Source organism: Xyrauchen texanus, chromosome 34 (assembly GCF_025860055.1).
Source record: "Xyrauchen texanus isolate HMW12.3.18 chromosome 34, RBS_HiC_50CHRs, whole genome shotgun sequence".
Lineage (NCBI taxonomy): Eukaryota > Metazoa > Chordata > Actinopteri > Cypriniformes > Catostomidae > Xyrauchen > Xyrauchen texanus.
The window spans coordinates 17,971,927-17,986,687 of record NC_068309.1 but is presented as its reverse complement, the minus strand read 5'-3'; the positions used below and the strand labels follow the sequence as shown (position 1 = coordinate 17,986,687).

Genomic DNA, 14,761 nt, shown 5'->3' with positions numbered 1-14,761 from the left:
TCTGATTACACACAGTTAAAAATATTACAGGTACTTGATTTTTGTTATATGATTGGATAATCCAGATTACATGTAGTCCATTACTATCCAACACTGGCTAAATCAAAGCAATGTTTTGAATGCACCACAGAAGCAGGAAATAAGAGAAAGTATTTTAACATTGGAAAAAAATACATACTTCATTAACTAATACAAATAAAAGACAAAGCAAATAAAAAGACACAGACACAATTTCATGTCCATTAATATTTTACTAAAAAATGAAGATCAAAATAAATATTTACAATTTCAACATTTTGACCAGTTTAGGACACCACTTTTCATCACAGCTTTAGAGACAATGGGTCTCCAAATATGTTCATTCAGAGAGAATGAGAGTGAAAGGAGAAGAGGAAATACAAAGCGAGACAGACACATTGCACATTGTGTGCTTAAGTGAAGGTGCAAATGTATTTATCAAGACAAAGGGGTACTGGTAATTAGAACAGAAAGGATCATAAACTGCAATTTACCAGGTAAAATGCAAGTTTAACAGAATTGGGCAGTAAACAGATACAGATTGATCAGTATTCTATTATGGTGTCCTGAAGCTTCAAGATTGTCCATTTATTGTCCTTACGTCCAGTTGTCCAGCAAAGGCCCATGTGGACAGATTCAGTCCCATTGCTACAGTTTCTGGAGAACAGTTGCTGAAGGCCTAAATGAGGTTACACAGTGTTTTTCAGAAAAAAGGCCAAAGCTGAGCTCTAACCATGGCTCTCAAAATACAAACATTTTCTTCAAAGGTGTTCAGTGTTTTCACAATTTTTGATTTGTAATTTCATTTGCACAATTAGACTTTAAAGAAAAGGTTGCGATTTAACTGGACAGCTCTTCCCGTCCAATTTATTTTAGTTTAAAAATGTTCTTAATATAATTAATAAAGACATGTGCTCTAAAATGAATGGACAAACATTTAAATACTTTTCAATATTTTCTCAATACCTTTCAATAATTATCACATAAATAAAAAATAAAATCTGTTTCTCTGGAAATAAAACAGTCTATAGGGTACCATGGTCTACAACTGCACAGTGATTATGCAGGGAATGGCTTGGGAAAGAGCATTGGCTGAGGGTGTGTGCCACATTCCCGAGAATCATGGGCGCATAGTTCACTGGCACTGATAACATGCCCATGTTAATAAATTCACAGAAGTTCATTTACATCTACATATATCAAATAATCGTTTTAAATTTCTACCCATTATTGCGATTAATCCTTTTCTAAAGATGGTTTAAAAAAAGAATTACACTCTTCCACTACAGAATCGGCTATTTACAACTTCTTTAAAAAGCAAGCGAGTTGTACAGTCTTCTATTTACAAAACCATGTAAATAATTTATTTAGGTATGATTTTATAGAATATATATTAACTCTTCTTCACAGTTTAATTCACAAGTATTCATTCATACCATATCTGTTATTGTCCATGTTAATAATACCCTCCAAGGCAAATGTATGCCCATTTTAGTGATGAATGTTGAGTTACTTGTACAGTGTTTTGGTTTGGCAAGGGTTATGGCAGAGTGTTAGAACAAGCAAATTTAACAGAAGATTATTTTGCCAAACAACTAACAAGATTTATCCCATATTTGAATTGGTTGTGATCCCTTCCTTCCTGTTCATCTGCTTCAATGAAAAAGTAAGCAGTTCTGAGCATGTTTTTTGAATGTAAATTACAAAATCACAGAAGTTTCACAGTCTGTGCTATAACCATCCTCCATATATCTTGTGTTGGCACCCCAGGGAGTCCAGTGTGTGGAGCTGCCAGGGGCCCTCAGTTCCTGTCTGTCTTTGAAATCTCAGATTTTTTAGTTCCTTGTCAGAACGATTGCTCAGCTTGTTGGCGTCATTGCTGTAGGGTTGGTTTTCTGATGTATTGTTTGTGGTTTCTGTGAAGTTTAAGGCACTTGAACGCTTTTGGTTTTCATGGTAAGTCAGATGACACCAGAGCCAGTCCGGAGCTCTGTCGTAAGGAGGGGCCAGAGTGGACAGCCTTTGGGCAGTCGGGAGTCAGGACGCGGCCGTTCTCACCCACGCTCCCTGTAATAGACAGGCGCGCCTTATTCCGCATGGCTTCGGTGAAGGTGAGCTGTATTCAGAATGAGGCACACCATGTGAAGAGGAGACAGAGAAAAAGAAGAGCAATAGGATAAAAGAAAGAGAAAAAAAGAGTCAGCTGCACAGATTTAAAAAGAGAGAGAGAATCATCATAATAAGATCAACATTATTTGAATGAATGCACAGAATCATAAGCATATATACAAAATATCAGATTTTGACACAGTTCAGCAATGAAGCATTTCAAATGAATCTGGCATAGTCCTTTGGTAATTTATGGCCAAAGATGGATGGCCCATACTGTAATTCATAACTAGGGAGTTTTTATGACTTTGAATTAGAGGTCTGCATGGGCTTAAAGTGCATTTTATTAAGAATTGTAGGTAATATTTTTAAGAGAATAATAAGAGTAAACATACACAGTTTTAACAAGGCATCAGCATGCCAGCTCAAAAGGCTTACTGTTTATCAAGTGCTAAAACTTTGCTGGGTGAAAAACAATCTGGAATCATGTGTAACAGTCATGTGAATTCCTAAAAAAAGTTTAGACACAAGACGTAAACTTTACACATGTTCAAAGGACAGTTCACCCAAAAATGAAAATTCTCTTATCATTTACTTACCCTAATGCCATCTCAGATGTCTATGACTTCCTTCCTTCTGCTGAACAAAAAATATGATATTTAGAAGAATAGCTCAACTCTGTTGGTCCTCACAATGCAAGTGAATCTGTACCAAAATGTTGAAGCTTCAAAAGGACATAATGGCAGCATAAAAGCAATCCATACAACTCCAGTGGTTTAATCGATAAGGGTTGGTGAGAAACAAATCAATATTTAAGCCCTTTTTTACTATCAATCTTCACTTTCACATTCTGCTTTTGTACTTTTGGGCAGCTGTGGCTCAGTTGGTAGAGCGGGTCGGCTACCAATCACAGGGTTGGCAGTTCGATTCCCGGCCCACAAGACTCAATATGCTGAAGTGTCCTTGGGCAAATACTGAACCCCAAGTTGCTCCCAAAGGCAGGCTAGCATCTTGCATGGCAGCTCTGCCGTCATTGGTGTGTGTGTGTGAATGGGTGATTGGGACACAGTGTAAAGTGCTTTGGTAACCTTTAAGGTTAAAAAAGCGCTATACAAGTACAGACCATTTAACATTTTTGCGATTCACATTCATAGTGCATATAGCCACCTACTGGGCAGAGAGGAACATTTATATTAAAAAAGGACTTAAATATTTTCTTATCCACACTTATTATCATGCTAATGAAGATAAGCAATATCTTCACTGGTGTCTTATGGATTACATTTATGCTGCCTTTATGTGCATTTTGGAGCTTCAAAATTTTGGTACCATTCACTTGCATTGTGAGGATGTACAGAACTGAAATATTCTTCTAAAAATCTTAGTTTGAGTTCAGCAGAACAAAGAAAGTCATACACATCTGGGATGGCATGAGGGTGAGTAAATGATGAGAGAATTTTTATTTTGGGGTGAACTACCCCTTTAACACAGTTTTAGTGTGATAAAATTGCTTACTAACCTCATCAGTGTGATAAGGTATGCAATAATGGTATTGGATATAACTTTACACAGACAAGGTTAGAAAATCATGTAAACATTTATAACGTTTACATCTTGTGGCTATACTTTTGAAACAATGCAAATGTTAGCATTTATGTTCAATTGTGTCTGCTGTAACTGCTTTTTTATATATATATATATATATATATATATATATATATATATATATATGTGGGATTATTTTATGTGGTAATCAACATTATTTCACAAATGCTGTTAGTTGAGTTTAACTTGTATTGAAACCAGAATATTCCTATAACTTGACATGGTGTCTAAAAAATACGTCACTCATTCACAAGATGATGGAAAAACAGCGAAATGCAGCACAACAGTCAAAGACATCAGTCCAACGCACGGTTACAAAGAAATACAATTTAAAAACAGTGCAGACGCACACAGACGTGAACAGCCGCTAACTCAAATTGACCCGAACACGGCCCAAAACCCGATGGTTTGTTTGGTCCCGTCGGGCTAAGGTCGGGTAGCAGACCTCTACTTTGCATATGGTGAAAGTACTTCAAAAGTCTCACTTTATCAAAACAAATTTGATCTATTCTTTTTCATTCCTGTATTATTTGTTTAGTTTTTTAAGTATACTGCTAAGTGGAAACTGCTTGTAAGAGAGGTCGCTACACACAGACATTTGATTACAAACATGTGCAATCCAGGTGTCTCAGTCTTCAGCATGCACAAATATGTGAATGCAAGTCTCCACTTGGAGTACACGGAGAGGAGACAGAACAAGTACGTCACAAACACAAGAAGCTTTACCACGGGCTCACACGGTCAACACGGTAAGCTACTGCACCGAATACAGAGGAGCTCCACTTACTACTCCCGGGCACCTACGTACATCTGACCTCCTACATCTCTACTCCTTCAGTGGCGTAGACGTTGTAACCCTCTCTATATGTGGCTAAACTCTGAGTGCTGTGGGTGGGACTGGGCCCTGGCGAGGGGCAGGGGCTTGGGAGGGGGACGGGACTGGGGAGAGGAGAGGAAGAGGGGCGACGTTCAGACTGTTCCACCTTCATTCTCTTGGCCTCGTTTCGGGACTTGTAGCAGAACTCGATGAGAGCCACCAGCATGGCCAGGCCCAGGCCACCGACCAGGATGTAGAAGACCCCAGCCACATTACTGAGGCTGAGGGCCTGTGAGCTCTTGTCCTGAATCCAAGAGGAGTAAAAGGGACAGAAAGACAGAAAGTTAATAGGGTGAGAGTGGAGATAGGACACATTTAACACTAACACACACGCACACATGCATTCACTCAGACAAAGCACTTACTATAGTCTAGTAATCTATGCACTACCAGCATTCAACCACAAACACACACAAATGTACAAATTTAGATGCAGTAAATAAATGCAAATCTTCCCAATCAACCTTTGCTTTCAGGCTAATCTGAAAATGTCATCTCGCTGACCTTTTAGGATTACTTCTATGATGATTTCCCTCACTTTGCTTTGCAAGACAGGCATCGATGCATTGACAGCAATTTAAGGGGTGACAATTTGTATGTAATTACTGGAGATGCAATTTTTTCTTAACTCTCCAGTGGATTGCTAGCTCCTGTTATCATGTAATTACACACTGTAAGTTCTCTTAAAAAGATCAGACATGGGATTTAACTTCTCACTACGTTTTAGCTTATCTCCATGTGTGAGGCTTCTCTCGCTCTCTGAGGGATCCATAAAAGTCAGGCTGCTTGGTTTGTCATGCAAAAAATCAATATTCAGCTAAATAAACTTGGAATACCTTCAAAGCCAAGTCACTTACATTTCTATCAGGTTATAGGTATAAAGGTGTGCGACTACTAACAAAAACAGAAATCTAATAAGACATTGAAGATTTAGTGAAGAAATGCAGGGCATGCTGAAACTATCCAAAGAAGCTTAAAGCATATTATTGGTGAGAAATTGACAAATCTGCAATCTCCTACTCCCTACAGATGAGCATGTGCTAGATATCGTGGTTTTGATTTCTTTCTGTCTTAACTGACACAGCCTGCCATCATGTCTGCATGAGCATTAGACAACAGTGATGGTCCCAGACTTGGACTGACCTTACTTCCCGAGTCCTTGTGTCCACACTCGCCCTTATCGTACCACCATTTGTTTTTCAGCTTGTCTAAGATGCCTGATTCACTCAGTTTCAAAACGGCAAGGTTTACGGGGGTTCTTCAACCGCGCAGAGGAATGTAACACAAATAACATAAATAACATCATAGGACATGTTATTTTATGTTATTCACTCATAACAGCTGACACAGCAGTTAAAGTGACAGAGCAAAGTGTCCCATTGTAATACATGTCTCTGTGCTTCATTTAAGAGAAGAATAGGGGCCTGGCACTGGAGCCACAGACATATGAATGGGATCTCGCTCCATCGCTTTAGGTAATGGGCGCATACTGCCACGGCCTGTATCTCTACTAACACTGGAAGCAATTACTGTTAAACCACAATTATTGGCATATAACATGGGCATCAACATTTCTGTATCCCTCTACAGGGTTCCAACACTAATTGATCAGTGAAGTTCTATGACTTTTCCGTGTTTATCATTTGTAAGAGCAATTTCTGGCCGATTAGAGCTGAGCATGACAGAAATCATGACAGAAATTCATGATAGAACTGTCATAGAAAAAAATACTAGACAGGAAACATGATGTATGAAAGAAGATCAAAGAGGGACTTTGCACCTAGTATTCACAGCAAATATTTGTGCTCTGAAAGTAATTGCATTCCTCTTTCTCTTCCAACTAAATAGTCAGACTGAAGGTCAAATATTTGCTGACGGCCTGGCAGATGCTCCCGTTACAGAGGAAACTGTTAACCCACGTTGGTTGACATAGTGGCTAACCTTCTCACCACCTCCTCCGCTGCCACATTCTCCTTTGTCGTACCACCACTTGTTTTTCAATTTGTCCAACAGGCCTTGTTCATTCAGTTTTAAAACAGCCAGGTTAACTGCACTTCTTGAAACGATAAAACATAGTTTGTCAGTAGCAGCAGTGTGTCATATAGTTGAGCAGAATCCAATCAGGGTAATTGAAGAAAGAAAGGGCTGGAAAGCTCTATAGATTTGTCGGGCTCCATTCCCACCCCTCTTTCCCTTATGAAACACTAAAAAACACTGAACACGGAGGACAAAACTCTCTTCTCACATTTTCATGTTAATTCACACCAGCCGTATTTGTCTCTAGCCATTCTACACACCTCCAGATGGAGGAATGGAAAAATCAATATCTCCCCTTGCTTTTAACCCCCCACCACCCACCTTCCTTTATTTCCCATCCCTCACTCTACCACTTTACTATGTACTCAATATTGCTGTGAGATGCACAGAGGGACCTCACAATATTGAGTGGCTGTTACTTTCCCTATATGCTGCTTTCAGACTGTTTAAATGAGCACTGAGGATTTAAGCTTCTGAAAGTGCTGATTGAGTTTGATCCTATTTCCCAGACCCATGCATTCCCACCCTCGTCTCTGCATAAGGGAGTTAGCAATGCAGTTCTTCTCCTAAACAACAGGCAGCACCTTTCCCTGCAAATTTTGAAATGTGTATAGTTGGGTAATGTTCTATAAGTAAACGCATGAATTCATGTTATTTTATACACACACAAAAATAAATAAAAAACATAAATAGAATAACTATACAGTGGGATCCAAAAATGAGGCAATCAGTGAAAATGCTTCAATTTTGCTTTTGAAAGATATTTTCAGAACAAATTATGTTATCACAATAAAAATTGGAGTGCAATGCTAGGTTAAAAATTTTATGTATAATTCAAAAATTTGAATATTTGGTATGCCCCACTTTTGCTTTAATTCATGATTTCAGAATGCCCAAATAGCATGTCGTAAGCTTTTTACCAGAGTAGATAACGTGACCAATGTAACAAATGTGCTTACATTTGATTATTGACCTAGACTTCTTAACCATTTATTTAAATCAAAACTAAAACTAAAACAAAACAAAAATCAAATGAAAACAAAACAAAAAGCAAAGCAAAAAACAAAACAAAGCAAAGCAAAACAAAAAGCAAAGCAAAGCAAAGCAAAACAAAACAAAACAAAACGTCTAGGTTACGTATGTAACCTCCGTTCCCCGATGGAGGGAACGAGACGTTGTGTCAGAGAAGCGACACTAGGGGTCTCTCTTGAGCGCCGATATTCATCTCTAAACTAAGAAAAAAGGCCAATGAGAGTTGGCAACCAGTATTTGCATGTCCCGCCCCCGGACATACGGGTATTTAAGCGGCGCAAATACGGGAGTTCATTCAGGATTTTTCTGAGGAGACGGAAATGGTCCGGCCACAACAGTGGCTTGGCTCAGCGACTTGGCAGGGGAGACACAACATCTCGTTCCCTCCATCGGGGAACGGAGGTTACATACGTAACCTAGACGTTCCCCTTCTGTCGCTCTCTCCACGTTGTGTCAGAGAAGCGACACTAGGGGTCCACTTATAAAAGTGCCATGCGCTGAGCCGTGTACGTGAACTGCTGATACAGGAGAGAGCAGGTATTCTTACGTGCAGGACGACCAACTGTATCAGGCTGCACGTACCCTTCCCCAATGCCTCATTTAAGCCATCAGGATTCCTTATCGTTACCCTGGAGGGGGGAACAAGGTGCTGGCCGCCAACCTGGGAACGGACCAAGCCTGGCCAGGCCTCTTTTTTCTCTATGTTTCTCGCATAGAGCAACTAAGGCCGGGGCCCTTACACGCATTGAGGGAAGGGGGTCTTAGCCCTTATTCAGGGCGGAGAAGACCCTGCGGAGGCCACGCCTACCCGAGAGGGGAGGCAAGTTTAAGTGGCAAAACCATCAGAGGCCTGACTTAGGGCCTATGTGGAAAAGTTGGTGCGGTGGTGGATCCAGCCTCATAGAGGGGGGAACATACAGCACGGCAACCGAGGCAGCCGTGACTGCCTAAGGGAAACACGGGAGTCCGCTCGCCAGAGGGGACAGAACCGTGGTGTTACACACAGGGGGAGTCCGAAGGAGGCCTTACCTGTGGAGCACCTATACCAGTACAGGGTAGCTTGCGGTACCCGCAGTGGCTTGAGTCGGCGAGTTCCTCTGCTGAACTGCAACCCACGAGGGCTAGGGAGGAATCAACCAGTGTCCCAAACCTGAGATCTCATGGGAATGAAGGCACAATGTTTCCCCTGGTTAGGGGGAAGGGCGCTAGGTGCAAGCGATTCACCCGGTCAGATCGTGGGCTGCTACCGAGTTCTACGGGCTCGGTACATGAGAAAACACGGGACAATACTGACTCAACTCAGAGATTGTAGAATCTCGCAAAAGTGTTAGGTGTTGCCAAGCCCGCTGCTCTACAAATGTCTGCTAGGGCAGTGCCCCTAGCCAGTGCCCATGAGGACGCAACACTCCTGGTGGAGTGGGCTCGGACCCGCAAGGGGGGGGCACAGCCTGGGTGTGATAAGCCAGGGAAATGGCGTCGACAACCCAGTGGGCGAGTCTCTGCTTGGAGACAGCGTTCCCTTTCTGCTGTCCCCCAAAGCAGACGAAGAGCTGCTCAGAGCGTCTGGTGCTCTGTGTGCAGTCCAGATAAATACGCAAAGCGCGTATTGGACACAGAAGTGAAAGGGCTGGGTCTGCCTCCTCCCGGGGCAGCGCTTGCAGGTTCACCACCTGATCCCTGAAGGGTGTGGTAGGAACCTTGGGCACGTAGCCCGGTCGCGGTCTTAGGATCACGAAAGTGTCTGCCGGACCGAACTCCAGGCAAGCGTCGCTAACAGAGAACGCATGCAGGTCCCCGACCCCCTTGATGGAAGCGAGCGCGATCAGCAGGGCGGTCTTGAGAGAGAGGGCCCTGAGTCCAACTGAGTCAAGCGGCTCGAAGGGGGGTCTCTGGAGTCCCGTAAGGACGACCGAGAGATCCCAGGAGGGGAACAGGTTAGGCTGGGATGGATTTATCCTCCGGGCACCTTTTAGGAACCTGACGATTAAGTTGTGCTTACCAAGAGACTTGCCGTCTACCGTGTCGTGGTGGGCCGCGATAGCGGCGACATACACCTTGAGGGTGGAGGGGGACAGCCTCCTCTCCAGCCTCTCCTGAAGAAACACGAGCACTGACCTAACTGCGCACTTCTGCGGGTCTTCGGCCCGGGAAGAACACCAGTCCACGAACAGACGCCACTTTAGAGCGTAAAGATGCCTGGTAGAGGGGGCTCTGGCTTGATTGATTGTATCTATGACGGTCGATGGTAGGCCGGCTAGATCTTCCGCATCCCATCCAAGGGCCAGACGTGGAGGTTCCAGAGGTCTGGGTGCGGGTGCCAGAGAAGGTCCTTCCTCAGGGGAATTCGCCAGGGAGGGGCTGTCGTGAGGAGCGTGAGGTCCGAAAACCAAGTCCGGGTGGGCCAGTAAGGGGCTACCAGAATGACTTGCTCCTCGTCCTCCCTGACCTTGCATAGCACCTGTGCAAGAAGGCTCACTGGGGGAAATGCGTACTTGCGCAGCCCCGCAGGCCAGCTGCGTGCCAATGCGTCTGCCCCGAGGGGAGCCTCTGTCCGGGCATACCAGAGCGGGCAGTGGGAGGTTTCTTGGGAGGCAAACAGGTCTACCTGAGCCTTGCCGAACCGGTCCAAAATCAGCTGGACCGACTGGGGGTGGAGCCTCCACTCTCCGCCAGGCAAGCTTTGTCTTGACAGCACGTCCGCTATCACATTGAGGTTGCCGGGGATGTGAGTGGCGCGCAGTGACTTGAGTCGCTGCTGACTCCAAAGGAGGAGACGACAGGCGAGCTGTGACATGTGGAGGGAGCGTACTCCGCCTTGGCGGTTTATGTAGGCTACGATCGTGGTGCTGTCTGTCCTGACTAGGACGTGTTTGTTCCGAATTAACGGGAGAAACTTCTGCAGGGCCAGAAAAACAGCCAGCAGCTCTAGGCAGTACTCCGCCTTGGCGGTTTATGTAGGCTACGATCGTGGTGCTGTCTGTCCTGACTAGGACGTGTTTGTTCTGAATTAACGGGAGAAACTTCTGCAGGGCCAGAAAAACAGCCAGCAGCTCTAGGCAGTTGATGTGCCAGCGCAGCGGGCCTCGTTTCCACCGGCCTGCGGCTGCGCGCCCGTTGCATACGGCGCCCCAACCCAATTTGGAGGCGTCGGTTGTGACCAGAACGCGTCGGGACACCTGCTGCAAGGGTACTCCTGCCCTTAGAAAGCAGAGGTCTATCCAGGGTTTGAAGGTTTGGCGGCAGGCAGAGGTAACTTTTACATTGTGCGTGCCGCGGCGCCATGCTCGTCTCGGGACTCTAGTCCGGAGCCAGTGCTGAAGTGGTCTCATATGCATCAACCCCAGCGGCGCGGCTGCCGCGGAGGATGCCATATGCCCCAGGAGCTGTTGGAAACGTTTTAGCGGGACCACGGCACCTGGCTTGAAGGAAGCGAGGCATTTCAGCACTGACTGAGCACGCTCGTCTCTGTGTGCGCATAGTAACTCTCAGGAGTGGGCCAGTATGAGCCAGTCGTCGAGGTAATTGAGTATGTGTATGCCGGCTTCTCGAGAGGGGCATGAGCTGCCTCTGCGATCACGAAAAGTGTCTGCCGGACAACAAAGTAAGGGCTGTAGAAACCCTTCTTCATTTCGGTTGGAGGGACAGGCTCTATCGCGTCCTTTAATAGAAGGGAGGCGATTTCTTCGCGCAGGGAATGGGCATGTTGGCCGTGTACTGTGGAAAAATGTACGCCCACGAAGGGGGGCGGAGACCAAGGCGACGAGTTTTTGGACATACCCGGCGGGGCTTCGCAGCGGTGCGGAACAGGTAACGTGGCGTCCCGAGGCTCTGGTGCTGAGAATAAACTCAAAGCACTTACCTTGCTCCGCGCATCCGGCAGGGGGCGGGTTCGTGACTGAGGAGGAGGTCTGATGTTGGCGTCCTCTGGACTCGTTTGAACCGGCCGGCCGGGGAACAGTCATGGGGCTGAAGGCGGGGACACCGCGTCCATGGAGCCGGGACTGTTGAGGCCTGAAAGCAGAGTGCCGTGAGAACGGCATTAGCGGGCCATGTGCCCCAGAGACAAAGGAAATAGCTCTTTTATTGAGAATTTGGGTACCGCAGCCCTTGTTAGGGGGTGCGGCAAATGAAAAAACAAAGGATTCTCCTCCCGGCCCTCCACCGGGGGACGGAGCGGTCTTACCACCTCCGGAGCTAACGTCTTGGGCTCTGGGTGCGTTGTCTCAGGAGCTCCTGGGTGCCTTCCGGGTCCTCGAGGGGGTCCGTGAGACAGGGGGCGTGCGCTTCCCGCGGTTTGCTCGACGCTGGGACTGAGAGCTGGGCCCGGGTTGAGGCGGAGCAGGAGCTTGTCTTCTGGCCGCGGGAGGACGCCCTCGGCGAGCAGACGGGGCATGGGCCATGGCGGCAGGCTTGCGGCGAGGCATGATGTGAGAGATGGCCTCCGTCTGCTTCTTTACCGTGGAGAACTGCTGGGCAAAGTCCTCGACGGTGTCGCCGAAGAGGCCGAACTGGGAGACAGGGGCGTTGAGGAAGCGAGTCTTGTCAGCTTCACGCATCTCGACCATGTTCAGCCACAGTTGACATTCCTGGACCACTAGTGTGGCCATCGCCTGCCCGAGCACTTGCGCTGTGACCTTCGTCGCTCTCAGGACGAGGTCGGTCGCTGAGCGCATTTCCTGCAGCGTGTCGGGATCAGGGCCACCCCCGTGCATGTTGCGTAGTGCCTTGGCTTGGTGGACCTGCAGGAGATCCATGGCATGCAGGGCGGAAGCGGCGCATCCCGTGGCGCTGTAGGCCTTCGCTGTCAGTGAGGAGGTTGCTCTACAGGTCCAGGAAGGGAGTACGGGCGACCTCGCCAGGTGGTAGGGTTCCGGGGTAGAGATGGATCGCAACCGCCCTATCCACCTGGGGAATCGCCTCGTACCCGTGGCGCGCTCCGCCGTCGAGGGTGGCGAGGGCGGACGAGCCTGTGGCGGTGTGACGAGTGGAGAGGGGTGCTCTCCACGAAGATGTCAGCTCGTCATGCACTTCCGGGAAAAACGTATCCGGGGGGGGGGGGGCAAGGCTGTGAGCGGCGCCCAGACCCCAGGAACCAGTCGTCCAGCCGTGATGGTTGTAGGGAGGATGGAGGGTTCCAATCCAAGCCCACGCTGTTGGCTGCCCGGGAAAGCATGTCGGTCATCTGAGCGTCGGCCTCAGCCTGGGTGTGCAGGCCCGAAAGCGGCAGCCCAGGGGAGTCCTCAGCATCAGATACCACGCCCTCCGATGCCGCGACGAGCTCATCTGCTTCCATCGCAAGAGGGTCGGCAGACTGGCTGTGAGGCGAGTCGCCGCCGCCTCGAGCACGGACGGGAATCAACGAGCGTGCTGGGGTGCGGGTGGTCCGAGGGGGCGTACCCGGTGGAGCCGCACCCGCTGCCATCCCCAAATCACCTCCATCGCAAGCCGCATCATCCTTAATCCCGTGGGAAGAAGGAGCAACACGGAGGGCGGCTGGAGTGGCTTGCTCACGGTTGTAAGCAAGCCGCGACCGCAACGTTGTCATGGTCATGTTCTCGCAGTGAGAACATGAACCATCCACAAACGCAGCCTCGGTGTGATCGCTACCCAGACACACGAGACAACGCCTGTGGCCGTCGGAAGCGGAGAGCACTCTACCGCATCCAGAAACAACACAGGGGCGGAAAGGAATCTTTATAAAGACGCGTCCTTAAAAGGACGTTCAACGCTGCTGTGTTTTGCTCTTTTAGAGGAAATTACTCTTTTAAATAAAATCACTCTTTTATCAAAAAAACTTGTGAGAGTTCTTTAATCTGCGCTGTCGAAGCGCCCAGGGGCAAGAAGTGCACAGCCGTGCAACAGGAGAAAGCCGCTGTTGTGCGCCGTAGAATCCAACAGCATGCAGCAGAGGGATAGCAGGAACTCGGTGTGTACACGCAGCAGTTGCAGACACGACCATCAGCTCCAAAGAAATTTTCTGAATGAACTCCCGTATTTGCGCCGCTTAAATACCCGTATGTCTGGGGGCGGGACATGCAAATACTGGTTGCCAACTCTCATTGGCCTTTATTCATAGTTCAGAGGTGAATATCGGCGCTCAAGAGAGAGCCCTAGTGTCGCTTCTCTGACACAACGTGGAGAGAGCGACAGAAGGGGAACAAAAAGCAAAACAAAATAAACAGCAAAGCAAAGCAAAACAGAAAGAAAAGAAAAACAAAACAAACAAAAAGCAAAGCAAAGCAAAGCAACGCAAAGCAAAACAAAAAGAAAAAAAAAGACAAGACAAAACAGTTTTTTTTTTTGCAGTCTCAGACTTTTGGACCCCACTGTGTAAGTCTTACATATCATCTTACAGATCTAGTATATTTACGGGTAAAATGTATTTCAATTATTCAAGATAGGTTTATCCTGAATGCAGTTTATCCTGAATGCAGCACTGATAAAAAAAGCCCACAGGAACAAAGAACGGAACAGGGAAAGACTGTAGTAAGACACATTTAAACTGAGGAGGGGAAGAGAAAGAAAAGCATTAAAGGACACTGTGCTGTACATCTGAAGCCGTGCAAATCTCCTGCACTGGTCTGACATTAAGCTGCTATGCCATTGGATGCTCTTCCCCTCAGGATCAGGAGGAGTGTCAGATAGACTGATGGTAACTCTTCAACAAAATGGCTGATTCTGGGAGCGACCATCATCTCTAAGTGACTCTTCTCTGAATAAAGCAATGTTCCTTAATCCTGGGCCTGGGGACTCCTGTGTTGACACATTTCCCTTTGAAACATGATGTTTGGGCAGAACATCCCGTCTCAAAAGCATCAGCTGTTTTTATAGCCAATTGGCTTCAGTTACGCAACAGCAGTGAGCTATGATTTGCTACTTGCTAGTTGCTGGCATATGATATTAGAGGGTAGTGATATTTTCTTTCTAGAGAGCAATTGATTGGAAAAAAATCTATAGTGGAAGATGAGTTATCAATATTTCGGTCCATTTTCCTGAAAGAGAAAGACTATAATTTTTAAACGTGTATAGCTGCGAGCTGCTAAATGTTACTTTTGCTAACCTTTTAGAGTACACTAGTATATA

At 46.6% G+C, this 14,761-nt stretch overlaps 1 protein-coding gene across 5 annotated transcripts in view; it reads right to left on the bottom strand.

Annotated features, from left to right (window-relative positions):
* Positions 1 to 243: 243 nt before the first annotated feature.
* gria4b (glutamate receptor, ionotropic, AMPA 4b) overlaps positions 244 to 14,761 on the bottom strand; it is a 164,186-nt gene continuing 149,668 nt past the window's right edge. The window contains exons 14-16 of one of the 5 annotated variants that reach the window (XM_052104069.1): positions 6,551 to 6,665; positions 4,716 to 4,853; positions 244 to 2,134 (exon numbers count right to left, since the gene is read on the bottom strand). In XM_052104069.1, the coding sequence (XP_051960029.1) occupies positions 1,970 to 2,134; positions 4,716 to 4,853; positions 6,551 to 6,665 (418 nt within the window). In that variant the 3' untranslated portion in view covers positions 244 to 1,969. Of the gene's footprint in view, positions 2,135 to 4,519; positions 4,854 to 5,752; positions 5,868 to 6,549; positions 6,666 to 14,761 lie in introns of those variants that run through there. The other 4 variants (XM_052104072.1, XM_052104071.1, XM_052104070.1 and 1 more) reach the window with 4 other exon arrangements.